The sequence below is a fragment of the Haliaeetus albicilla genome, chromosome 6 (assembly GCF_947461875.1).
Source record: "Haliaeetus albicilla chromosome 6, bHalAlb1.1, whole genome shotgun sequence".
Lineage (NCBI taxonomy): Eukaryota > Metazoa > Chordata > Aves > Accipitriformes > Accipitridae > Haliaeetus > Haliaeetus albicilla.
Window position 1 is genome coordinate 19857846 of NC_091488.1, and position 25015 is coordinate 19882860.

The window sequence follows — 25015 nt, forward strand, 5'->3', positions numbered from 1 at the left end:
TTTGCTTCTTTTCCCAATTTTCTCCCCCATCCCACTGGGTGGGGGGGGGGAGTGAGTGAGCAGCTGTGTGGTGCTTAGTTGCTGGCTGGGGTTAAACCACGACAACTTCCATTCAAGCTTGCCTCTACTCTGTTGATTAAGGAAGTAGAAAAAGCAAGAAAATAGTCCTTCAGGTGACAGACTGCCAGCCAGATCTTCCACTTCTGAAGTTTTCCCAAGAAAGATTTCAACCTGAGCCATACACCCAGCACTGGAATTTACAACCTGAAAAATTTATCTTCCCTCCATTTCTTTTCTTTAAAAAAAAAACAAAAAACCCCAAACAAAAAAAAAGTAAGCCACTAAAGATAGTGTCACAATCCACTTTACCATATCTCAAGAACAAAAACACCTATCAACCTTAACAGCTTCAGGATGTCAGGATGGCAACGTGTTAATCTGATATTGTCTACAGTCAAACAGGCAGGAGAAAGCCTTGGTCAGATAACTTGTGTCTGGACTGAAAAAAAACAAAACCCACACCAAAATATTTGCTGTGGAGGTCTTTAAAATTAAAGCTTTTTTCAAATTCTTTGACATATGATGCAACACAGTTAGATCTCCACAGACTTGCAAAATGCTTATTTAAGAGCAGTACAGAACAGGGCTATACTCAAAATTGTTGTTCCCACAATGGCATTCTTCAAACCAAAAGAAAGGAGTTAAGGCAAGGTGGAGTGACAGAATGGTCTTTCTAGTAAAAAGAATAAACAGGACTGATATTTTATCTTCTGTAACTTATATTAAGGTATCTTTTATGAAATGCTGTAAAAGAACTACAATGGACTATGTTTCAGCTGGTGTTTATTCCTTTGAATTTACAGATGGCTAATCAAAATTTGATAGAGCACTTGAACTGACATAACAGCTTTTCTCTGAAGAAATAAGAGAGTCCAATCCTTCACAACGATTAGCATCACTGATTACTGCTAGCTGAATTCTATATATTATACAAGTTGAAGGAAAATAAAAATTAGTAGATCAAGAATATTTCAGTACCTCATCCATATAAGAAAAATATGTGGATGGCACAAAAAGCTGTTTTTTCCCTCTGGCTCAAAGGGACACTGCAGTCAGAGAAAGTGCATTTCCCTGTTAGTGATCCAAATTATCTTCCTTTTATTATTTATATCCATGCTGCTTGTTTTCTGATATTCTGTCCTGCCATACTTTACTTGCCTTCAACAGACACATTTCTTATGAGTTGCTCAAGTGTCAAGTACTGTGGCATGAGAAACAACACTGAGGATTGTTCCAAAGTTACACAAAAGTACTTAAAACTCAGGTGTTTCTTGGGGGAGGGGGCGAAAAAGCGGAAAGGGCGAAAAAGCGGGAAGGGCGAAAAAGCAGCTCCTTGTGTCCTTGTGCTATATGGTCATGCACCTCAGTTTTACAATGAAGAAGAGAACAAAATAAACAGGAAGATAATAGTGAAGATATTTACCATGTGCATCCTTTTGAAAATGGAAGTCTAAGCACTGCATACTGCAAGTTACTAGGCATGAAGTAAGAGCAGTTATTCCAGTTCCCTGAAGGACATTTCTACTCTATTTTTAAAAACAGAAAGGTAGTTCAATCCCCATTACATACATGGAACTGAGGATTCAACCTAGCACTAGTCACCTGACACTCAGCATCAAATGCAAATTATCAGTCTTACTTAATACTGTTAATACAAACCAGAAAGGCTCTCTTCTGTCTAATCTACACTGAAGCCACAAGAAAACAAAACATGCTCCCCAAATTTTGCTAATCTGCTTGCTGACATAACTCAAAACAGGTACCAAAGATACCCTACTCCAGCAGGAACTTGTCACTGTTTGAAAATATGGCAACAAACATCTGTAGCTGTTCCCAGTGCCCAACATAAACGTTGTCTTCAGTGAGTGATGGCAGTCCTTCCAATCAAGACATATGGAGGGGGCAAAGGAGAAGAATAGGACAAAATGCTAAACAATGAAGCTACTAATTCCTGAGGATTCAACAAGGGGAAATCCTGTCATACCTGATAATACAAATAAAAACTACGCATCAGTAAATCCCTACCCACCTGGTTAATGCTCCTCTGTCACAATGGTTTACACTGAATTCTCATCCAAAGAAAACAGTAGATAGTGATCCCAGCCTTTCATACCAATTTTCAGTTGGCTACATATAGTCTCATAATCAAATTGTTCATGAAGCACACAAGCTCACTCACCTCAAAGATGAAATTGTCACCTACCAAGACAAAAATCTTTCGCCTGCTTAGATACTTGGCCTGGTATGAGTAACTACTCATCCTTAATGAAAGCCTCATACTGTAACTGTCACTATTTGACTCAGGTTTGTTTGGATTTCGTTTGGGTTTTTTTGGTTTGTTGGGGTTTTTTGTTGTTTTGGGGTTTTTTTTTACTTAGACATTGATATGAAGTTACTATAAAAAATATTTCAAATAGCATCAGCCCATAACATTTATTTTAATTACTATTACTTACAACCACAGTACACAATGAAAGAGACATTCTGAAGCTACTTGACCATTCAGTGATTTTCTCAATTTTACATCTAGAAATAGTAGGGGATTGGGTTTGCTCACAAGCACACCTACGATATTAATTTGTCTGTACAACAGACAAATATAACTGCTTACCTTGCCTAGATATTACTTGCACACTGAGTTGCACTGTTCCATCTGTTTTTACTCCTTGATCAAAAAGGCTTCGATCCGGGTCCAGCTTGATAAAAGCAAAAAAAATTAAAAATATGTATTAGTCTCCCAGTTATAACAAACTTATTCTCCTTTAAACTTTAGAAACACTTAGTGTCTGCAGCAAATTTTCTGAAGAAGCATGCAAATATTTTTAGTACTATGTAGACACAGTACATGACAGAAAGAATTCGATCAGAATTTGAAACTTGCCACTCTGTTCTGCTTAAGGTAGTTTCACTTACAGGGACATTTTTTAACTTGAAAAAAGAAATGCAATACCTTCACTTTGTAAAAAGTATCTACAGTTCCTTTTCTTAGTTTTTAACACCTTCATAACAATTCTTGTCTTTAAAGCAGTATTCACCCTGTTATTTCGGGAGAAGCCACAGATGCCTGATTATAACTACAAATAAAACATGCAGGTAAACACAACCTGAACCAGTTATACTGTCTAACATGAACATGGTGATGCCTGTAAAAACAGTGTGTGGGGGGGGATTTCTTGAGTAATGTTTTGCTATCTATGTACCTGAATAATATAAAAACTTTCTCGCTTTATTCAGATTCAAAACAAGATTAGACTCACAGAACTTCAGGCAGCAACAAATTATGTGGGCTACCTCAAGAGAAGATAGTATTGTCGTTGCTCTTGTTCTTCTTTCACTTGCAAGGTGGTAATTTTTTCCTTTCTTACCCTCACTCCAGGAACCCCAAAAGTATTTTGATTTTATTCACACTGACTTAGTGTGTACTTATTAAATGGTCTGATGATAATGAACCTGACAAAAAATTAAACTCTTAATTGTAATGAATATACCAAATGAAGTGTGAATTCCACAAACAATGGAAGAAATGGACGAAGTATGTAAATGCTTCTCCATTAAGCGGTTATATCTTTCATAGCCTTTCAATTTACCTGGATATCTTGGAGACAAATTTCATGTGCATCCAAGGAACACTGCAGTCTGGGTTCCAGCAATTTCTTAAGATTTCCAATTGGTTCATTGATGTCAATAGCTTGACTCACAAATTCTGCTGTGGTGTAGGTTTGCTCAACGATGCTTAAATACCAAATTAATACAACAAATCATTACCTACATGTTAATACAGTTGGTATAGAAAAGCTTAAAAAAAGTTAGAAGTAAACTACATAAAAGGTAATACTGACTCTGAAATCTTAATACCATGCAGAAAAACTCTTAGCTTGACTAGAGAGTGAATTACTACATTCAGTCCCATTGATTTTACAGCTGTGTAACTCTTCTTTTACCCTGTCGCCGTTAAAAAGCTAGGTTAAATACCAAGATAATTTTTAGATCACCATTTTCAAGAGATAAGGTCATGATTAGTACATTATACATTATTAGCTTGCATGTAGAGTAAACTAGTTCTATTTGCCTTGCCTGGACTATACTTAAAAGATATTCAAGTTAAAACAAACACCGAAACTTAACAGATAGGGAAAAAAAGGAGAAAACGTCCACTCTCATACAGAGTAATTGTCCATGTCTTTTCACCAGTCAGCACAAGGATAAGCTTAATGCACACAAGAGAAAACTAGAAGGAACTACAGCAACATGGAGCCTTGAAGGAAACATAAGTCACATGTCATGGTTGTCCTGCACTAAAATGATGACAGTATTGGCGAAGGCATTCAGAAACATCAATGTCTTGGGACTTGCATCTTAACGACCTCAGACAGTTGGTCTCTCTTCAATTACACAGAAGGAAATCAGAAAGTATACAGACATAGTTAGTTTGTAAGTAGTAAAAATATACAAGGAGCTTAGAGAAGAAACTAGTAAGTGGTTTTGAATCAGGTCTCCAAAACAGGCTCTTAAAGAGCAGGTCACCTACCAGCCTCAGCTATTTCTATCCAACACATTAACTGCCTCTCTGTGCTTTCAAAAAAAGTTGTAAAAATTAGGAGGGAAGCATTAGGAAGGAAAAAAAACAGGTTGAGGTAATTAAATCAAAGGGTATCAGACTTCAGTATCTATGGTTTCAATGGCCCTAACAACAATATAGTCAGTAGATAAAGAACATCATTTCTGCTCTGTTAAAAAGCAAATGACCCTGTATAACAATAAAGCAATGGACTGGAGAAACTGAAAGGTTCCTCTCAATTACAGAAGGATACACTGAAGCTGAAAGGTTTGCAGCATGTACATGTAGACATATTCCTACAGACATGAAAGTAGGGGAACAGAACTACTAAGAACTAGCAAGAGATAAACAAAATGGTTTGGGATTTCAGCAATTAAGATTGAAGAACATGATAGCACTATACTGGTGTCCCGCAGTGGCTACAGTTCCACTAGAAGAAAAAGACCATTTAATTAAATAAGAAACAGAAAAACTGAAGAAAGCACAAGCAAAACTAAGAACTTCATATCCAGCAAGAAATTTGAAAAATTGTGGAAACAATCAACAGCAGGATTATGGAGATCATACCAAGCCAGTTACTTCTGCCAGTTTAAACTTACTTCTTTTGCCTAGCTAGAAAACATTTGTACTTATGTCATAACCATGGCCATCTCTGAAGCATTACGCAATACCCAATAATAAATCTGAATAACCAAACTTAGTATGTGCAGCCACAAATCTGGAACCAATTAAAGAAAACAAATAAATAAATGAATAGCAGCCTAAGGACCACAAAAAACAAAGACAGTACATACCTTTCTTCAGTACATTCCTGTTTCTCAGTTCCATCAATTTCTATTTCTATCAGCTCCTCTGCCTCTCTCTTAGTCATGGCTAAAATGTCTTAAGAACAGAGCTATGAACAGAAAAAATTTTTTTTGTAAGTCACAGACCAACAAAACTAGATGATGGGTTGTGTCCTATCAAACATTTTTTAAACCAAATACCAGGATAGCTTTTTAAAGACAAGAATTCACTTAAAAAATAAAGCCAAAAGCTAATACAGATTTCACAAAATAGATGACAATTGCTGTTCCTCAAACAAACATTCTAGGGGCAAATCCAGGACTATAAATGGACAAAGCCTGACTTTCTTGGAGGCATCCGAATTTACTGAATGTTTTTGTTACGGGCCAGCTACAGCTTTTAGCAGCTGGTTGCAAAGAACTTCTGAAAATTCTTTGAAAGTTATGTGTATTTTGCCGTCTGGATTCAGCTACATGCTACCTTTCTAACAAAGCTGAAAGATGCTGCTTATAAATTTAAGTAGCATTTTACACAAAATGCTGCAACAGGAAGCCAGACAGAAGATCCATGATTTCCTCATAGGCAAATAAACTCAGCAATAAAGTGTTTATTGACTGTCCCCTATTTCCACCCATCCCTCTCATGGGCGATCACTTGATGATATGTGCATAATGAATGCATCTTGTGAAGTCCCAAACTAATGCAGTATGTTAGCAATTAAAAGGAAAGCTATTCTGTGATGATATTCTCATTGACACTGCAAATTTTCATGCCCTGTACAATACTGGAGTGTGTTGGAACGTAAGGGGGAAACAAAAAATTACAGGATTTGGTCTGTAAAGACATAGTTTGTATAATATTGTTTCACTAACCATGCCATACATCGTTAAGTATGAAATACATACAATAAAGAACTGGGCCAAATGATATTAACAGATTACAATAAACACCACCAACTCCTCACAGGAAAAGGAGTAGGCAGTAGGTGCACAGAGGAAAAAAAATCACAGTAGAAAAAGCGAAACATGCTACTATTTAAATATCCACAATAGAAGAGAGTAGCAAGGTTTCCATCCTGGAGTCATTCTTTCCCAGGGACTACTCTATCCGAAACCCAACTGTTAGTAAAAGAATTTATTAGAGACAAGTTAATAAGGGAACTTATTAAACTTTAAAACTTCTCAAAAAGAATAGAAACCAACTAAGTTGTACAGTTCTTACAGAAAACATTTAAAGAAATTCAAACTATTCACCTTATTATCTCCTTCAAAAGCTATTATGTAAAATTAGTTCTGAAGAAATCAAGTGCTGCATGTGATATCAATCTCTAAGAAGCTACCAGGGCTAGACAGAAGATAAACAGCACCTCATTAATATCTCACCACTAGAAGCAAAACCAGAATCTGTTCTACTCATAGATCTGGCTCCATGAAAATCCCCTAACAGCCAGGGTAGGGTCCACAGAACAGAGTCCTGGGACTCCAATTTCCCTATCACTTAATCTTGTATATCATCTTCATGATAAAATGGGGAAGAATGAAACACCACTTCTGAAGAATGCAGACAAGCTTAATTAAATATCTGAAAGAACTGACACCTGCATTGGTTACAGGTGATCTGGTTGACTGTTAAAAGATTTTTTGAAATTTAAGGTTTGACTTTACGGAAAGCTCCCAAAGAAGCTAACTGGTACCATAAAAAGGGGGGAAATTCTTCCTGTATTAGCAATCAGATTAAAAACCCAAACCAACAAGAGTAAATTACCGTTTCTCTTTGTGAGGAAGGGAGTTTACCAATAAGGTCACAAAAGGGGTTAGGCTAGGATTTCTTTTCCTTGACGTATTCCCAAGTTATTTATTGAGAAAACTGTGCACACCTGCAGAAAGAACTCACCATCTTGAATATTTCTGGCAGAAGATATTCAATATTTGCAAATGCTAACTGATGCACAGTGAGTAAATACTATAACAGCACAGTAACTGTATAGAATTAGGTAAGACATTTTGAAGTCCTTATGGATTAGACTCCAAAACTGTTCACTAACTCTTCAAGGGCGGTTTGCAGTTGCATCTCGCAGGCTCTACTACATTTCTGGTGACCCTGGGAAGGTAGGAGAGGGGAGCACAGGCACAGACAGCAGGTACAGAATGAGGAAGAAAGATGGTTCCACTGAGCATAGATGCAAGAAAGGGAGATGGCAGGTGGAAAGAGGAAGAATAACATTATGAAAACATGTAAAGTCATTAACAGTTGAGAGAAACCTAATGGGGAAAATTATTCAGTCTTTCCTATGCTAGAATAGAGAGACTCCTGATGACACAAACATTTCACACGAAGTCTAGCAAAATTTGCTACAGGATGATGCAGAGATTGAAAGCGTACATAGGTTCAGACGGGACTAAGCTTCCTGAGCCTTCCCTGAAGGCTACAGAGAAACTCAGCCTGGCTTGCTAGGAGGGTCAATGTGGTAGCAATATTACAACAGCAGCATTTGTTTGGAGAAACATAAAACTGTGCTTGGTTCGTGGAAGGTACTGCCTACTGATTTCTGTTTATTTTTCCTTCAGCCTAAAAAGCTGTCAAGACTTACCTGTTATCCAAGAAGGAATATGACCATAATGCCCAACACAGACCTCTGCTACCGTACGAGAAGGCACCTGTCAACAGAGACTTTTTCTCCCCTGCCATGACAGCCCAGTGCTACTCCAGTAAGTACAGTTTGGCTTTTGCAGTCAGGGGAGAAGTCCCATTGTTCTATTAAGATCTATCTTTTCTTTCCCCCAGAACACAAGTAACAGGCCCATCATGATATGGGCACAAATGCTACTAGTAGAATTAGCGTTTGTTATCCTGCCAGGTAACTGTAAAGCAGCAGTAACTCCTGGAGCCCGTATGCATTACCAGCTGGTACTGAAGCCCAATCACTGGAACTACCTGTGCTCCCGAGAAGCTCCGGTGTTCGTGGAGCATTTGGTACTATCCACCCCTATTATTAGTCAAATTGTAAATACTAACACAAACTAGGTAACGAAGCAGACAACCTATCTTTTACAGATCAGCTTTTACAAGTCACCAGCCAGGTCGGATTTAAGACAAAGGCAGGGGACCACTAAACAGGGTGGAGTCATGCCGGCTTGCAAGTGTTTCCCTTCCGTATCAACAGTCAGAAAATATATCCGAACTGGGAGAAGTGGCTGTGCAGCACGCACCCGGCCAAACACCAGGAAGCAAACTACGCAAGACGCCAAGTACCCTCCTACGTTTTCAGCCAAAGTAAGTTTTTACAGGCGGACGTAAGCTTTTACGCCCCGGAGAGGACTCGCGGACCTGGCTCCGGGCTGCCTGACTCGCCCCCCGCCGCGACCACAGGACCCGCGGCGGAAGGACTTCGCCCCCCTCCCTCCCGCCCCCGCCGCGCCGGGTGCGCCGCGCTGGCCGAGGGGCCCTTCCTCGCGCCCCGCCGCGGCCGCGGGCTCCATTTCCCGCTCCCGGGGCGGCCGGCGGCCCGACCCGGAGCCGCCGAGGCCCCTCAGCGCGGCGCGCCCCAGCCCGCTCCTCCGGCGGGGGGGGACCGCCGCCGCCGCCACGGGCCCTCCCGCGGGCGGCGCCGCAGCCAGGCCGGCGGCCGGCGCAGACCCACGGCCGGGCGAGGCCGCTCCTCCCCGCAGGCCCCGGTTCTCCCCCCGCCACCCCGCCCGCTTCCCCCCTCCTCCTCCCCGCGGCGCCTCGTCGTTGTTTGAACCCGAAACGGAAATGAGACTCGCGGCGCCGGGGAGAAACGGAAACAAAACAGGGGCCGGGCCGCGCCGCGCTCACCCGCCGCCGTCCGCCGCGCCGGCCCCGAGCGGAGCGGCCGCACGACACCTCCCGCCGGCCGCGGCCCTCGCAGCTCCAGCCGGTGCGGGTGCGGGTCCGGGTCCGGGTCCCGCCGCCGCCGCCCTGAGGAGGCCGTCGCGCGCTCGGGATTGGGCAGCGCGGCCCAGCGCGGGCCCGGCGGGGAGGGCGCGCCGACACCGCCACCCCCCGCGCGGGTGCGGGAACTACAGCTCCCGGCGGGCCCCGCGCGCCGCCTGTCATGCCCGGCCGTTCCCCCCACCCGGAAGCGGATCGCTTACTTCCGGCGGTGACGCTTGGTGGCGGGCTTTTTCCGTGCTCCCTCTTTCTCCCCCCGCGCCTGGCAGCCGGGGGGGCCCTGTGGGGCGTGGGGCGCGCGGCGGGACCGCCCCGGGGACCCCGTGTGCGCGCCCGCGGGGCTCGGCGCTGTGGCGGCGCCGGGCCGCGCGGACGGGGCGGCTTCCCGGCGTGCATTGCGCGGGGGGAGGCGGGGCGGACCCGGGGCGGCGGCGGCGGCGGCGGCTCTCCCGCAAGGTGACCGGAGCTGGGCCGGGGCGGTCCCGCGGCGCCCCTGTGCCCTTCCTCCCGCGGCCCCGGGGGGTGGCGGCTCCTTCTCCCTCCGTTTGCGCTTGGGGCATCCGGGCCCTGGGGCTAACGGCGGCTCCCGGCCCCGCTGCCTGCCGGGCTCCCGGGGCGGGTGAGGTGGAGACAGAGAGCGGGGGAGCGGTGGGGCCGGCGGCCGATGCTGCCGCTGGCTTCGGCTGGGTTAGAATTGTTACTTTTTCTTTAAACAAGACAAAACCCGAAGTGCCCTGTCCGTCCCGGTGGCGGTGGGAGCAAAGTCGGTCGCAGTGCGGAACTGAAGGGTAGCAGCGGACTCGGTGGTGCGGGGCTCTTCGGGTTCGGCGGCTGCTTGAGTTTCCGTCCCGGATTGCACGCTCGTTTAAAGCTCATCTCCGAACTAAATCTTTTTGCTTCTTTACGCATTTACGTTGCGGAAAGATCTAACTAGTTCTGTGTTTCTGGTTTGGCTTTTTTTTTTTTTTAGCTAAAACATTAGCGTCACGATGATTCTGCATCAGATTCTGCAGCTTTCTTCCATTTTTCGCTCTGCTGTTTCCACTCACTTGCGCAGAAACATAGGGCTTTCTGCTGTTGTCTTTAATAAGACAAAAGAGCTCGATCCAGTTCAGAAGCTCTTCTTGGACAAGATCAGAGAATACAACACAAAGAGCAAGTAAGTAAAAGAAATTATTTTAAGGCTGATGGCAAAAGGGGGAAAAATGTTGACTTTGACCAATGCTAAAATATGCTAGCTCTGTAGGTTGGACTCTAAATACTTACGGTATGCTTTCCTGCAATGCTTATTGATAGTGTCACAAGTGAGAAGCTTGTTCTTGCATACCTGACAGAAAATGTCCATTTTTCTCCCCCTTAAAAAAAAAAAAAAAAAAAAAGAAGTAAAGCTGATGTCATTCTTTTGGGGGATTTAAGGTTTTTTGCACACTACGTGAACACATCAGTATGTTAATATTTATCCATCTTTGTGCTCTGTAAATAGACCAAAAAGAAAAAAAAAACCCAACCTTTTTTTTGTCTGGGGAAAATGGCTAGTCTTCAGTCTTGTTACCAGAAGCTGAATGGAAATAGCCTCCAAAAGCAATTGAGAATTAATGGAACTGTGAGGCTGATTCATTAAACATCTTAAGTTAACAAGCAGTTCATTCAGATGTAATCTTGGATTCTTGTAAGGTTTGAAAGAACTACTTAAGAGGAAACTAAGACTATCATAATTCTGTGTAATTTATTCTTGGGAATTACTCTTGGGAAGGAAATAAGCCAGTTCATAGTTCTCCTGCAGGGACGTATGTGTTTCCATACCTACAAATTATAGGTATATATAATCTATATAAATGCAAGGTGCCCTGTCTCTTGAGGGTTTTTTTGCTTGTGTAGTATTCAAAACATGTTCTCTTTGCAAGAACAGTTAAGCTTTACTAACCAAGATCATGAATTCAGAAATAGCAGAGGTACAAATCATATTTTGTTAGGAAATCTCACCTGGAACAAGTGAAACTAAGAGCCCTGAAAGCCTGGATGCTCAATGTAGTTTTGTCTCAAAAGGCTACCTCTGTAGCTTGGATTTTCATCATTGGTAGTAGAAAGCCTGTACTTTACCCCGAGAACTTCCTTTATGTGTAAGGTAAGTAGGCCCTAAGGTGTGTCACATCTCAACTTTTAGAAATATTTTAAATGGTTCGATTTAGTTGATTGTCAGAGAGGTTTTTAATTCATAAATGGCCATGAAAATGTAGAACTTCCACATGAAATTTCAGAACTCAACTGTTAATCAGAACTTTTAATGTTTTTTAGGCAAGCTGGAGGGCCTGTTGATGTAGGCCCTGAATTTCAGAAAGACATGAATGAATCCCTTGCTAGACTTCAACGAGCTTATGGTGAGGGAGATCTAACCAAGTTTCCAGAATTTAAATTTGAGGGTGAGTTAACAATCTTGCTGAATTCATAATTGCAAGTAAAGACATGTTCACTGACCAGTTTTCTTAATTCCCATTTAGTTTTTATTTGGGCCATTAATCTCATGTAAGATGCCCTCAGTGAATCTCCCTTACTTTTGCACAGTTCACATCTGATTCTGTCTGACTTTTTTTTTTTTTTTAAATTATTATTTGCCTTTTCCAGAAGAGATGTGGACTCACTTACACCGATGCTTAAAAAAAACCAGCAGTCAGATCAGGCTATCCTAATTACCCTTCACAGACCCTAAAGAAATAGCCCAGGCCCTATCGTTATATTTTTTTCTCACCCCCCCAAAGAGGTCAGCAGACTCTAATTTGAAAACCAGTTGTCTTATGTAATCCTGTGATGGGTTGACCCTGGCTGGACGCCAGGTGCCCACCAAAGCCGTTCTATCACTCCCCCATCCTCAGCTGGACAGGGGAGAGAAAAATATAACAAAAAAACTTGCAGGTCGAGATAAGGACAGGAGAGATCATTCACTAATTACCATCACGGGCAAAACAGACTCAGCTTAGGGAAAATTAGCTCAATTTATTACAAATCAACCAGAGTCAGGTAAATGAGAAATAAAATGAAATCTCAGAACACCTTCCCTCCACCCCTCCCTTCTTCCCGGGCCCAACTTCATTCCCGGATTTCTCTACCAAGCCCCCCCCAGCGGCACAAGGGGGACAGGGATGGGGTTTACGGTCATCACACGTTATTTTCTGCCACTTCACCTCCTCAGGGTGAGGGCTCATCACACTCTTCCGCTGCTCCAGCGTGGGGTCCCACCCACGGGAGACAGTCCTCCACGAACTTTCTCCAACGTGGGCCATTCCCACGGGCTGCAGTTCTTCACGAACTGCTCCAGCATGGATCCTTTCCACGGTGTGCAGTCCTTCAGGAGCACACTGCTCCAGCGTGGGTCCCCCACGGGGTCACAAGTCCTGCCAGAAAACCTGCTCCGTGGGCTCCTCTCTCCACAGATCCGCAGGTCCTGCCAGGAACCTGCTCCAGCGCGGGCTTCCCACAGGGTCACAGCCTCATTTGGGCACCCACCTGCTCCGGTGTGGGATCCTCCACGGGCTGCAGGTGGATATCTGCTCCACCGTGGACCTCCCTGGACTGCAGGGGGACAGCCTGCCTCACCAGGGTCTTCACCACGGGCTGCAGGGAAATCTCTGCTCCGGCGCCTGGAGCATCTCCTCCCCCTCCTTCTGCACTGACCTTGGTGTCTGCAGGGTTGTTTCTCTTACATGTTCTCACTCCTCTCTCTGGCGGCTGTTTTCTCACTGTCCCCACTTTTTTTTCCTTCTTAAAATGTTATCACAGAGGTGTTACCACTATCGCTGATTGGCTCGCCTTTGGCCGGCAGCAGGTCCGTCTTAGAGCCAGCTGGTACGGGCTCGCTCTCCCTCGAATGCAGGGGAAGCTTCCAGCAGCTTCTTATGGGAGCCACCCCTGTAACCCCCCCGCTACCAAAACCTTGCCTCATAAAACCAATACAAATCCAAACTGCAATTTGTATATTTTTGTAAGCTCACCTGGAAAGCCAGTGATTTCAGAAAATGAACATAGAACTTAACTTAGTTACTGATGATTACTTCATGACTAAATTATATTAAACCTTTTTCTTCAGTTATTTGGATATGACTTGTTTGTGTTAGCATGTTTTCATATTACCCAGATTGATTATGACAAGAAGAATGCTTGTGACGAATGGTTTATCAAGAATGCAGAGAAACTGCACAGACTCTGTCTCCCTTAAGACATAAAGGCAACTTCTTTTTTTTTTTACAGACAGGCTCATTTTTATAGTTCTTTGTTTCTTTTGCTTACTTGTGTAAGTACAGCTCAATCTTCATTGCTTACAAGCAGTTTTAGCTAAAGTCTGATTTGTGGGGGTAAGCAGCTGGTGTCTTTCTCCTAAGCTGTAAGCAGCTGGTGGCTGGGATTCAGCAATCTTGCAACTGTGCCAGTGTATTTGGTTTACGTGGCAATGTTTGGGGGTGGGGTGGGGGGGCTGGAGGAGTGGCCTCTATCAGGAGAGGCCAGGGGCTGCCCACACATTGGACAGAGCCAGTTCCATCTGGCTCCAAAGTGGACCCACTGCAGGACACAGCTGAGCCAGTCAGCGATGCTGGTGGTGCCTCTGTGACAACGTATTTTAAAAAGGGTGAAAAACACTGTGTCTATTCTCAACCCTCCTGTGGAGGGAGGAAGGGAAAGAGTGAAAGAGAGCATGAGGCTTGGTGTGCATCTGGCATCCAGCCAAGGTCAAGCCACCTAGTCAGCGACTTCTAATTCTGATCAGACTAACTGGAAGGTCTAATTTAGACTAGGAGCACACCTAAAAATGTTCTGGGTCTGGTGGTATTTTGGTTGGATTAAGGAAGAATTTGGTATCAGATTGTTACTGGTGCAAATAAAACAGAGCATCTGTAAAGTAGCATCTGTGGTGGTTCCCCCCCCCCCAGTTTAGGGATGTGGTTTCTTCATATTCATTTTTATTTCTGTGTAATATGTGAAACAACAGATGTTAAAGTTTAGGATTTCTTCTCATAATGAAACAAAATATGTGTGACCATAGGAACAGAACAAAGGTGGGGGGAGACCATGTTCTTTTACCACTGTTGCCTATCCTTAAATTAATTTCAACATGTTTTCAAAACTAAGTGGCTAGATGGGTAGAAACTTAAATTTTTGTCCTAGTGAAGGTTACTATAAGCTGAACCTTAGCTTTCAGACTCTTTGTAGCAAGGAAAACAGGCATTAACAGCCCACCTGTCAAAAGCCCTAACCCTTCTCAGTTTGTACCTTTGACATCTGGAACTCCTTCCTCAGTGTTTGTATGTGGAGAACATCTGTTAAGTGGAGTTGAAATTGTGCAGTCCATTCTGTTAATCAGCTATAAGACACTAATCAAGAGGAAAGAAGAGCTTGATTACTTGTTCTTATACCAGAGCTCTGTTGGAAATACAGTGTTGTGTCCAGTAATGTTCTGCTTGACTTCTTTACTTTCTCTGCTGGCTTCTCCCTACCCCAGGGAAAGCTGAAAGCTGTTTTGGCAGACCGTTACTCTCTTAGAGATGTTATGCATAATGTTTAAGGTGGAAAAAACTTGTCTCCAGTGTAGTTTATTCTTTGGTGCTCCCCACATCCAGTCATACCCCAATATAAACAAAGTGGTGTAGACTGCAATGTACAAGAGCTTGCTTTAGCCTTCCAACTTAATGTTTAGTTTTCTCTGAATAACAGATGAATTGTGGTGTTCAAGGCTGGAATAAAAAGATACTAATATGACTTTTCTCTCTCTCCCCTTCCTCCTTTAGAGCCCAACTTTGAGGAGACTCCAAAGTGATCTCTGCAGGTTGTACACCAGACAGCAGTGTACATCAATGGAGGTGCTGAACATGGCATCAGTTGTAACTTAATAAATGCAGTGTTTCAGTTTGATTTCAGAAGCATCAATAAGTTCTTAACTGTATCATAAGCATAGTTAGCTATGATCGTCAACTCTTTAAGTGACTGAGGCATCTGAGTAGTGTTTCTCAATGTTAATTGCAAAACTCCTTTGCCAAGCTACATTTTAGTGCTGAGAAGTTGTAACACTGATAATGATACACCAAGAAGGAACTACTTGTTTTTCTGAGTTTGTCACATGCAAAAAGCTTCTGTAAGAAAGAAAAAAAAAAAAACAAACCCAAAAAAACCCAAAACAAAACCATGAACTCTCAATCTGTAGCAAAGCCCTATAGTAGTGCTGGACCTGCACAGCCAAAAGCATAGGCACAAATATACTAATTTTACACTGCATCAGTGAACACGCAAGTGATGAAGTGTTACTCTTACAGAAACAACTGAAACGTGTTAATGAGGTTGTGATATTTAAATTTCAGTAACTGAACTACTGACACAAACACTTCAGGTTCTGAGGAACTATTTATTTGTGACACTTCAACAGTTAGGGTCCAAATACTACAGCTTGAGTTGTACTGGCATGATTTTTCTTCAGAATGAAATTACACAGGCAGTCTACAGAAAGTGAGAGGGAGAGACTTGTGGAAGAGAAGCTGTAGGCATTTTATATTAGACAATACAACACTGCATGAGCCCCAGTTACAGGAAGCTTTACTCTGTCAGGATGGTGAGTTTAAGTCTGCACAACTACTTATGCACTCATAGATGGCTTTAGCAAATCTAATATAATGCCAAGGTACTAAGTCAGAATTGCAGGAGAGTTTGCGTCCTTGACAATGGTGGAGACACAAATAGTAGAAGTAGTGGTAGCAAGATCATCTATGAAAGTTATTTGAATAGATTGTTCCAAGCTGCAAGAGTGAATCCTGTATTGCTGCATGTATACATGAACAAAATGAGAAGTCTTCACACAAGTTGACTTGTATATTCAATTTAGTTCTACCTTTAAGTTAAGTTTTTTGGGGTTTTGTTTTTTTAAAAAGCAATCACAGACAGTTAGGTTAACTAGATCGAAACATTCGCAGTTTCTATTTTCAGCATGTAGTACATGGAAACAATATTTACAGAGCAGAGGTCAAAAGATCCCTTTGATACTTTTGTATAACAAGTAGTCATTTGATGTCCCTCACAGAGGCTGAAATCTTCTAAATAACAAAGGACTTGGTATGCTTGAAATCCTAAATGAAGCAAACAGGGTTATATAAGTAATGGTTCAAAGATTTTAACCAGATTAACAAGTAGGGTACATTTCAGAAGAAACTAAGGCATGGAGATTGAAAACAAGCATGCCTGAAGCACTGTTAATTAGTGTTTACTCTTTTCTGGACGGGGAAGTCTGCAGAATACATGCTACCCAGAATAGGAGTAATAACATTAAAAAATAGTAGTATCAAACAGCTCTGTTGAGCATCTGATTTGTAAGTGCATTAATATCGACAAACAGATAACACAGCTTTTCAAAGTTTGTTCCTTCCCACTCAGAGCAACCAAGTAGTTGGCCTCAGTAAGTTTCTTATATACGTACAAGGTGAAGGAATAACCGTATGCTATTTAGTATGTTCTGTTTTGATTAAAGAAATGGGTGGCATTCAGTGAACTTTTAAGGTTACTAATGTAGCCTTAAACTGTAGATAGTGAAATTAAGTTGCTGCTAGTTGAAGCTTTAGTTGGAGCTCCTATCTGAAAAGCTGGAGCAATGTATGTGCAGTTAAAGCCCTTGAGCCCTCTCACTGAGGAAGGGGGAAAAAGTACTAGTTTAGCTTCCATACTTAGTCAAGCCTTTTGACCCACATTAATCTCAGAGGAATTAAGGCCCAGTCTTTCTCTCACTGCTGCCTTGGACCGTGTCTGAATTTGTTTCCTTGTTTAACTGCTATGTACAAGCAAGGCAGAGTGGAAGTCTTTACAAGAAATGGCATCATTAAGTAGACAGTATAGAGATGATATTGCCAAATAGTTTAAGAGTGTTGCCTCTTTAGTTTATCTGATAAGAGGAAAAATAATCATGAAAATGGCAAAGAAAAAGAATGAAAGAAGCTAATACAACAGAGAAGTGTAGAAAGAACTAGGTTAAAGGCAACCAGGTAAAAATCTGGTTAGTGTGGTAAAGAAAATACAAAATACGGAGCAAGGTACTGTAGTTGCATGGCACTTGAGACTGAGTAATAGGAAGCTATAAATGCAAACAGAGATAAGGTATCTCCAGGTTTTGGTGGCATGTATGGTTTGGCAGGTGTGGGGGGTTGTGTGTGTGCAAAAACATCACAGCTCTAAGGAATTTTGAAGTCATAAACACTGCTGAATGCAAAATACTTGCCTTTTCACTTGTTGATTGATAGTTGGTCTTTCTGTTAACAGAACAGGAAAGCAGCATAGGTTAAATAGTGACTTTTCTGGTGTTAGTTTTAACCCTTTGACAACCTTATTTATGAATGCATTTTCAAGATTTCGAGCAATCCTTAGGGTTTTTTTGCCTCTTAGAAAAAAGTTACAATAACAAATCCATTGAATGCTTTTAGATAGCTGTCATTATCTCATGAACCACTGTCAGATTACCTTCCCTAGCTTGTCTTTTCATGTCTTCCAGTTATGCTTTTTGTCTAGTTCATGGCCAGTATAAATCACACAGTATTTCAAAGTAATATTTGTATTTCTCTTTAGGACATACTCTTCTTTTTTACCTGCTATTACCTGTAAGTGGTAAGATAAACTTCTAAAAGAAAAAAAAAAATTGGAGGCCAGCCTCCAATGAAGCATACCATTTTAGCCTTGGGGAGCACTAAATTAGCTTGAGGAATTCTGACTTGCTATTAAGCAATTTAAGTGCATGAAATAAATCCATATCAAAGGAGTAGACCAGACACCCTCAGAAAGTTTCCAGCAGTCATATTTTTATAAAACATTTCCTGAAATAATCTGTAGACATGGATATGAGGACAGGTCAATTTGGTTCTGATCATCTTTTGTCTAGTTTGAAGAGGAGACAAATGCATGCCTGTAGCTGAGTTAGGGGCGTAAACCATAACTATATAAAAAGATACATCTCTGCACATTTATCACAGTAATAACGCCTAATTCATTTTCTGAACAGCATGATGGTTCTAATAAGGGAACCAGCTGGTGTGTAGGATCAGGTTTATTTCAGTGTTCAAAAAAGCCACTACAAGAATCATGTGGGAAAGGCCTTAAACAATCATCACAGTTACTAAATCAGAATTGTAAATGAAGTTTGCAGTGATTTGTGTACTACTTGCATCAAGATACTTACTGGGAAGAGCTTTGCTCTGAAAAAGGGAAAAAAAAAAAGAATTAGCACAAGAACAGTTTCCTTAGCTGATTTAAAGTTCTTTGAAATAGTTATTCATAGCTTATTCGGCTCTTCAGTTTCTAGAAGGAGCTTCCGAACTAAATGTTTCTGGTGTAGTGAATTTAAACAGAAAAAAGATGAGGTTGTTTTCAAGGGTAAATGAACTTCCAAGTGAACACGAACTCTAACAGCAGCTCCGTTAGCCTGTTACTTTCAGGCAGCAGACCTTCTCAGACCCCGACGAGCATACCTTCTTGCTGTGCTGAACTCTACAAGGCACTAATGTAATCGCTACGGATAGGATTGCTTGGTGTCGAGCTTTTTGCAGCAATCCTTAAAACCACTTTCTCCACGTGCACTTTCGCCACGACCCAGAAGAGGGAGCCAGTTAATATAGTTTCCCCTTCATCAGAACTCAACCGCGCAGACCTTTTAGACTAGAAGTGAACTTGCACGGCTTGTTTTTATGTTGCCTTTCTTTGCCATTCGCTCTCAAAACGAGAGCAGAGAGGCTCCAGGTGCCAGGGTTCGGCTTGCTGCTTTCCCTAGACTACTGTTTGGTAGCCTCATGCAACTGCACAAACATCTCCATGTCATTCTCCATGTCATTCTTCAACTATCTTTTGTAGTAGAAGTTGGCAGAATAAAAATGTCTGCACAAAAAAATTTCTGTTGTAATGCTCTTTAGCTTTAGTACCATGGAGTTAGACCCTTCATGAAAAGGAGAACGTTACAGTCAGCAGAAGTACAGACATTTTTTTGACACAAGGAAGGAGTGATGTTATTTTACTTACTTGTAAAGTAGCCCTTTTTTTGGGCATAAAATACTCCAAGGCCACACAATGCCATTACCAGAGCCACAAATACTACAGCAGCAATGATACCACTTACATTAAGGTCATCTGTAATTACAAAACACAAGTCCAATGTTGTAAGTTGTAAAGAGTTCCATTGGCTGGATTTTTTCCCTAATTACTACAGGCACCTTTTGTATCTATAGGGGGTCTTTGGCCCAAGCTGCATAAGTTAATTAGTAACACTTAGATGTACATAAGCAGTCCAAAACCACTACTGTATCACAACCACATTAACAGGAGTGCTTGACACACTTCAACTGCTTAGTTTGGGTCAAAAGTAAGGAAAGAATAAGAGGGATCAAGGGATACATACTCATACCTATCCCCAATAAGTATTATTCAAGTCCTATGTCTCTAAGGGAAAATATCTTGAAATCATTAGAAGTCTTAAAACAAGTGTTTTCATGTAGTTATTTTGCCTAAAATAACTGAAACGGCTGATGGCAATGTCAGGTCCCAGTCCTGAAGAACTCTTTAGGTGAGTTATTTAAAATTCAATGCTTTTTTATTTTTTAACAGCAAGGCTTTTAAAATTCAACACAATAAAGGCCAATAAATATTTTAGCCCAGATGTCTAAAGTTAAACTCTACACTGGGCTACCAAAACATCTAGCCATTTTTACTTTGAAGGTGATGACCCATTCCCATTTCCTGATATAATCACCAAGAGCTGCAGACAATCATCCATTTTAGGAAAAACAAAAACATCAACAAGTAGAAACATTTTCATAGGTTTTTGTTATATGTCCAATTACTTATTTGGTTTCTGACTTTAAGCATACATTAATACATGGTTGGGAATTTCACCCCCAAACCTGTCAGGTTTTGTGCATTTGTTGACAGCAGTTTAGGACTTTGGTGAGTATTTCCACAACAGAGGTATTCTGTCTTGGTAGCTTGTGGAACACTTGCTCATTATCAACCAGGAATGCATTAAAAGCTGTGATACAGTGATTTTCAGCTAAGTTCTAAGAAAGCACCAGACAATTGCCTTATGGAATACTTGGACATAAACTTCTGTGCAGTATTTGTTAGGATTTGTTACCATCTGCTTTCCTATCACATCTGCCAGAGCTAATTTTGTATTTTGCAAACATTCATACATTTTGGGTTGTTATTACAGACTGCCCCTCCAGCCTTTGCTAAATTCTTTATTAGCTAACCAATGTTACACTTCACCTACGCTGTGCAAGTAGAAAAGAAAAAGGCAGCAGGATTTTTTTTTTTTTTTTTTTGAGAAACACTGACTTCTTCAGTGTTACTCTGGCAGGTATAAATGAGTCATTCAGTTAAATTTCTGATCCGTTACATTAAGATCTCACATGAATGCATCTCAAAAGGGAGGCTTTTCATAAAAAAAAATAACCCAGTGGACTGGCGCATTATCCTGTACACCTTCCATAAAAGCATTCTGAAATATTAAGGTTCTCATATGGATAATGCTGTTCTGTGAAGTTCAGTGTTTAGCAACCTAAAGGCTGGCTACTGCAATAATTTTAAAGTACTAAACTAGCTGCTTTTCTGTGAAATGCAGTGAGACATGTTTGACGTGTGAGAAAGGAATGCTTTAAGTAGCCACAGCAATTACATATAGGGAACTCATTATTATTATTATTCCTCCCCCAAAATGCCATAATCAAACAAAAAGATATAATTCAATCTGGTCTTAGCTTCTATTGCAAGACTGTTTTCCACACCTATTTTCTTTGACACATACCAACTTGCATTCGCTTCACTGAGCATTTCTGAGATAATCCAATCCCATTGGAGGCTTCACAGAAATACTCTCCAGTGTCATCCTTTGTAACTGTGTTAAACAGCTGTTAAGAAAGAGTCCAAAACCATTATCAGAATACAAAAAAAATCAGAATTTCCTGTACGATAAACATTTTGACATGTCAATAGAGTTTTTTGTTTGGTTGGTTTTTTAAACAAAAAAAACCAAACCTGAAAGCAAGTTAGAAATTCTGGTCCAGTTGAACCTCATAATTCAGCTCCCTAGTCACATTCCCTGGTCCTTAACTTCAACTTCTGGTCTAAGAGGGTCTATTAGATGGACATTTTAAACTAGAAGGAGTGTATCTACAAGGAGATTCTTTTTCAGTGTATCAGTAATTTCCAATAAAATGCATTTTCTTAGACATGTTCTAATTTCAGAATCCCTGAAATCAGAACATTTTGTTCATTTTACCAAAAAATCAACAACAAAAACAATGAAAAACACCCCCATGTACTACTAAAAATATTTCCCACAGAAAGTTTGTGGGTTTCCCTCCCTGCACACAGAAATGGCACTTTCTCTCTTCTTCCAATGGAGAAATGCTAAACTGCATTATTTATCAAATGCTATTACTGTAAAAATTAAAATGAGGAAGCAAGAGATGGACAGAGACTGACCTCATGTCAATTTCAGTGTTTCTCTGTATTTTTATCATTAGACTTGTTAACTTTTTTCCCTTTAATATATCCCATACTTTAAAACTAAGATTTTCAGAAGTGATTAGCAATTTTGAGTACTCCAGCTAATTTCCACAGTGCTGAAAGATCCACAGCACCTCTGAATGCTTAGTCACATTTCAGTTTTCACATTTGATCATGCACAAGACTAGGGTGTTCCTAGAACAACTCTTTACTTCTGAAATATCTCATTTGACAATGCATCGTAAGTAGTACATATCAATTTTTTTAGAAGGATCAGCTAATGGGGGAGGGATGAGAAAGAGACAGCCACTTCCGAGGGAAAAAAAAGAGCCCACAAAACAAACAACTAAAACAAAAAACCAGTAAGCTTACTTACAGCCCCGACTCATTTCCACTAACTTCACAAGTACTGGACTGGAACTTGTAAATGCTACTGGATTGCACAGATTCTCGACTGCCCTTAGTGCTACACTCCCACTTAAGTGTGTGAAGTCACTATTTCAGATTTTAAGGCACTATCAAATATAACTCTGTTGATATACTGAGAGATCATTCTCACCTGGTACTAGTTAGCTAACTGACAAGGTGAAATTTGTCATGTATTTTCTAGATTCTGCTCACTTATCATTACTGCATCCTTGCAACTCACCCAATTTTTATCACTCAATGTCTATGGCTTGTCATTGGTCTCAGGCAGAAACCACCTTCTACGTTTGTTAGCACATACTTCAGCATGACATTGATCTCCGACAAAGACCTTGTGCATTTCTGGATTAAGACCCCTGTGCATCATTGTACTAAACAGTAAATTTCATCTTCTTGACAGCTGGTTATGACGGAGTTGGTGATTACACTTACCAGAGTGCCAGACTTTTTATTCATGGTATAAGTTATGTTTGCTGCTCTAGCACTGCCTGTTCCTGTCTTTTCCAGTAAGGCAACACCGTTCTTGTACCACTGGTACTCAGACGGAGGAGACCCCTCAGTCTCCTTACAGCTCAGTTCCACTACTGTTCCGGTCATTGCAGAGCTGGGTACCTCACACACCGGCGTAGTCGGAGCAACTGGACAATGAAATTGCACTTGTTACATGGTCTTACCAGTATTGTCTATATGACAACAGTTTGACAGTCACTAGTGAGGAGGGGAGCACTTGTGTACATGCTTAGAAATTACCACGTTAATGAAATGAGGTGCTGGAGAAGGGGTTGAAGGCAGAGTCCTGCTACTGGAGAGCACAGTAAAATTTGTGAGTTGTTAAAAACATAAGAGGCTTGCTCCCAGCCTCCCCCACCACATGCTGTCTCATCCTGTCTCCAGTCTATACAGTCTCATCCAACCTCAGAGTTTGTTTCACCTCGTTTCTTGTATGGGGCCTTTTGTTCACAGACAGAGGAGTGATAACTCAGGGAATCTGTAGTCCAGCAATTCCCCCCTTCGCTGTCCCAGTATTTAAAAACAGAAGTGAGGAAGAGGAAGAAGATTTTTTTGTATTAAAATAAGTCAACTGGTTTTTGAAAAATGATTGTCAGAAAGAATTACTAAGACTGGCCACCATTGTGTAAATCCAAGGTTGAGGACTGTCCTGGGTTTGGCTGGGATAGAGTTAATTTTCACAAGAAGCTGGGAGGGGACACAACCAGAATAGCTGACCTGAATTAGCCAAGGTGATATTCGATACCATATGATGTCATGCTCAGTATATAACCTGGGGGGGTGGGTGAGGAGGACTGCGTCTCTGGAACAGGCTGGGCATCAGGTTCCAGGTGGTGAGCAATTGCACTGTGCATCACTCGCTTTGTATATTCTTTTATTAGTATTATTGTTGTTATTATTTCTTCTCTCCTTGTGTTGTCCTATTAAACTGTCCTTATCTCAGCGCATGAGTTTTTTACCTTTTTCTCCCGATTCTCCTCCCCATCCCACCAAGGTGGGGAGGAGAAATAAGTGAGTGTCTGCATGGTGCTTAGTTGCTGGCTGGGCCTAAACTAGACAGAACCAAAAACAATTGGCTACTTAATTTCAGTTTACATTAAAAACAAACATTCCCCCACACAGATGCAGGTGACCTGATCATTCCTTCTGCCGTGAAGATGAACGTCTCTTTTCTGATTTTTATTAATGTGAACAGAAAAGGAACTGAATTTTTTTTTTTTTGGTACCTTGAAGCTATGTAGAAAAAAACTAAGGGTGAAGAGGCACGCATGGAACATTAAAAGCACAACTGACACCCTAACAAATATTCATAGTTTTTTCTTGGCTGATTTTATAATAAAAAGCAAAAATAAAGAAAACCAAATTAAATACTAATTAATTCACATTAACTTTCAAAAATATTTGTGAGCAACTGTCATGGTTTAACCCCAGCTGGCAGCTAAGCACCACACAGCTGCTCGCTCGCTCCCCCGCAGCAGGATGGGGGAGAGAATCAGGAGGGTAAAAGTGAGAAAACTCGTGGGCTGAGATAAAGACAGTTCAACAGGTAAAGCAAAAGCCACGCACAGAAGCAAAGCAAAACAAGGAATTCATTTACGACTTCCCATGGGCAGGCAGGTGTTCAGCCATCTCCAGGAAAGCAAGGCTCCATCACACGTAACAGTTACTTGGGAAGACAAAACACCATCACTCCAAATGTCCCCCCTTCCTTTTTCTTCCCCCAGCTTTATATGCTGAGCATGACACCGTATGGTATGGAATATCCCTGTCCCAGCTGTGTCCCCTCCCAACTCCTTGTGCAGCCCCAGCCTACTCACTGGTGGGGTGGGGTGAACAGCAGAAAAGGCCTTGACTGTGTAAGCACTGCTCAGCAATAATGAAAACATCCCTGAATTATCAACACTGTTTTCAGCACAAATCCAGAACATAGCCCCATGCTAGCTACTATGAAGAAAAGTAACTGTCCCAGCCAAAACCAGCACAGCAACACACACACACACACACATGCCTTCTCCTTTAGGCTCCAAGATTTCAACTTTAAATTCAGAAGCCACATTTAAAAGAGGAAAGCTGTTGAGAGAGTGGAAGAAAGAAAGAAAAAGTGGCATTACCTCATTGTTGGAGCTAATCAGAAGTTCATAAATTTATCATCCTTTATGAAGAACTTTGAGGCTTTATTTATAATTTTAAAAGATCAATTATTTTTTTATAGAAAAAAACAATACAGAAACTAAAAAGGAAAATATTTTCTTTTCT

The 25015-nt window shown here is 41.4% G+C and overlaps 3 protein-coding genes across 7 annotated transcripts in view; 1 reads left to right on the plus strand and 2 right to left on the minus strand.

Annotated features, from left to right (window-relative positions):
* The window catches only part of GABPA (GA binding protein transcription factor subunit alpha), a 28496-nt gene extending 19043 nt beyond the window's left edge, over positions 1-9453 (minus strand). The window contains exons 1-5 of one of the 4 annotated variants that reach the window (XM_069785308.1): positions 7995-8359; positions 6658-6748; positions 5413-5513; positions 3648-3792; positions 2672-2756 (exon numbers count right to left, since the gene is read on the minus strand). In XM_069785308.1, coding sequence (XP_069641409.1) covers positions 2672-2756; positions 3648-3792; positions 5413-5489 — 307 coding nt within the window. In that variant the 5' untranslated portion in view covers positions 5490-5513; positions 6658-6748; positions 7995-8359. Of the gene's footprint in view, positions 1-2671; positions 2757-3647; positions 3793-5412; positions 5514-6657; positions 6749-7994; positions 8360-9220 lie in introns of those variants that run through there. The other 3 variants (XM_069785310.1, XM_069785307.1, XM_069785309.1) reach the window with 3 other exon arrangements.
* Positions 8500-15214, plus strand: ATP5PF (ATP synthase peripheral stalk subunit F6). Of its 2 annotated transcripts, none has more exons than XM_069785313.1 (4): positions 8500-8677; positions 10287-10475; positions 11612-11736; positions 15091-15214. In XM_069785313.1, exons 2-4 carry the CDS (start codon positions 10306-10308, stop codon positions 15117-15119), a joined length of 324 nt encoding a protein of 107 aa, XP_069641414.1. In that variant the 5' UTR covers positions 8500-8677; positions 10287-10305; the 3' UTR covers positions 15120-15214. The 2 variants fall into 2 exon arrangements, with proteins under 2 accessions (XP_069641414.1, XP_069641413.1); XM_069785312.1 differs by lacking the exon at positions 8500-8677 and adding an exon at positions 9644-9772.
* Positions 15215-15681: 467 nt separating this feature from the next.
* Positions 15682-25015, minus strand: part of JAM2 (junctional adhesion molecule 2) — a 40433-nt gene continuing 31099 nt past the window's right edge. Inside the window, exons 5-9 of the mRNA XM_069785311.1 lie at positions 22682-22887; positions 21120-21222; positions 19340-19447; positions 18507-18522; positions 15682-17586 (exon numbers count right to left, since the gene is read on the minus strand). Of these exons, the coding sequence (XP_069641412.1) occupies positions 17412-17586; positions 18507-18522; positions 19340-19447; positions 21120-21222; positions 22682-22887 (608 nt within the window). The 3' untranslated portion in view covers positions 15682-17411. The remainder of the gene's footprint in view (positions 17587-18506; positions 18523-19339; positions 19448-21119; positions 21223-22681; positions 22888-25015) is intronic.

Excerpts from the sequence above, each read along its gene's own strand:
- ATP5PF (XM_069785313.1), top strand. The coding sequence starts at position 10,306 with ATGATTCTGCATCAGATTCTGCAGCTTTCTTCCATTTTTCGCTCTGCT. Across the intron at positions 10,476-11,611 it reads GAATACAACACAAAGAGCAA|GCAAGCTGGAGGGCCTGTTG; the intron begins GTAAGTAAAAGA and ends AATGTTTTTTAG. Across the intron at positions 11,737-15,090 it reads TCCAGAATTTAAATTTGAGG|AGCCCAACTTTGAGGAGACT; the intron begins GTGAGTTAACAA and ends TTCCTCCTTTAG.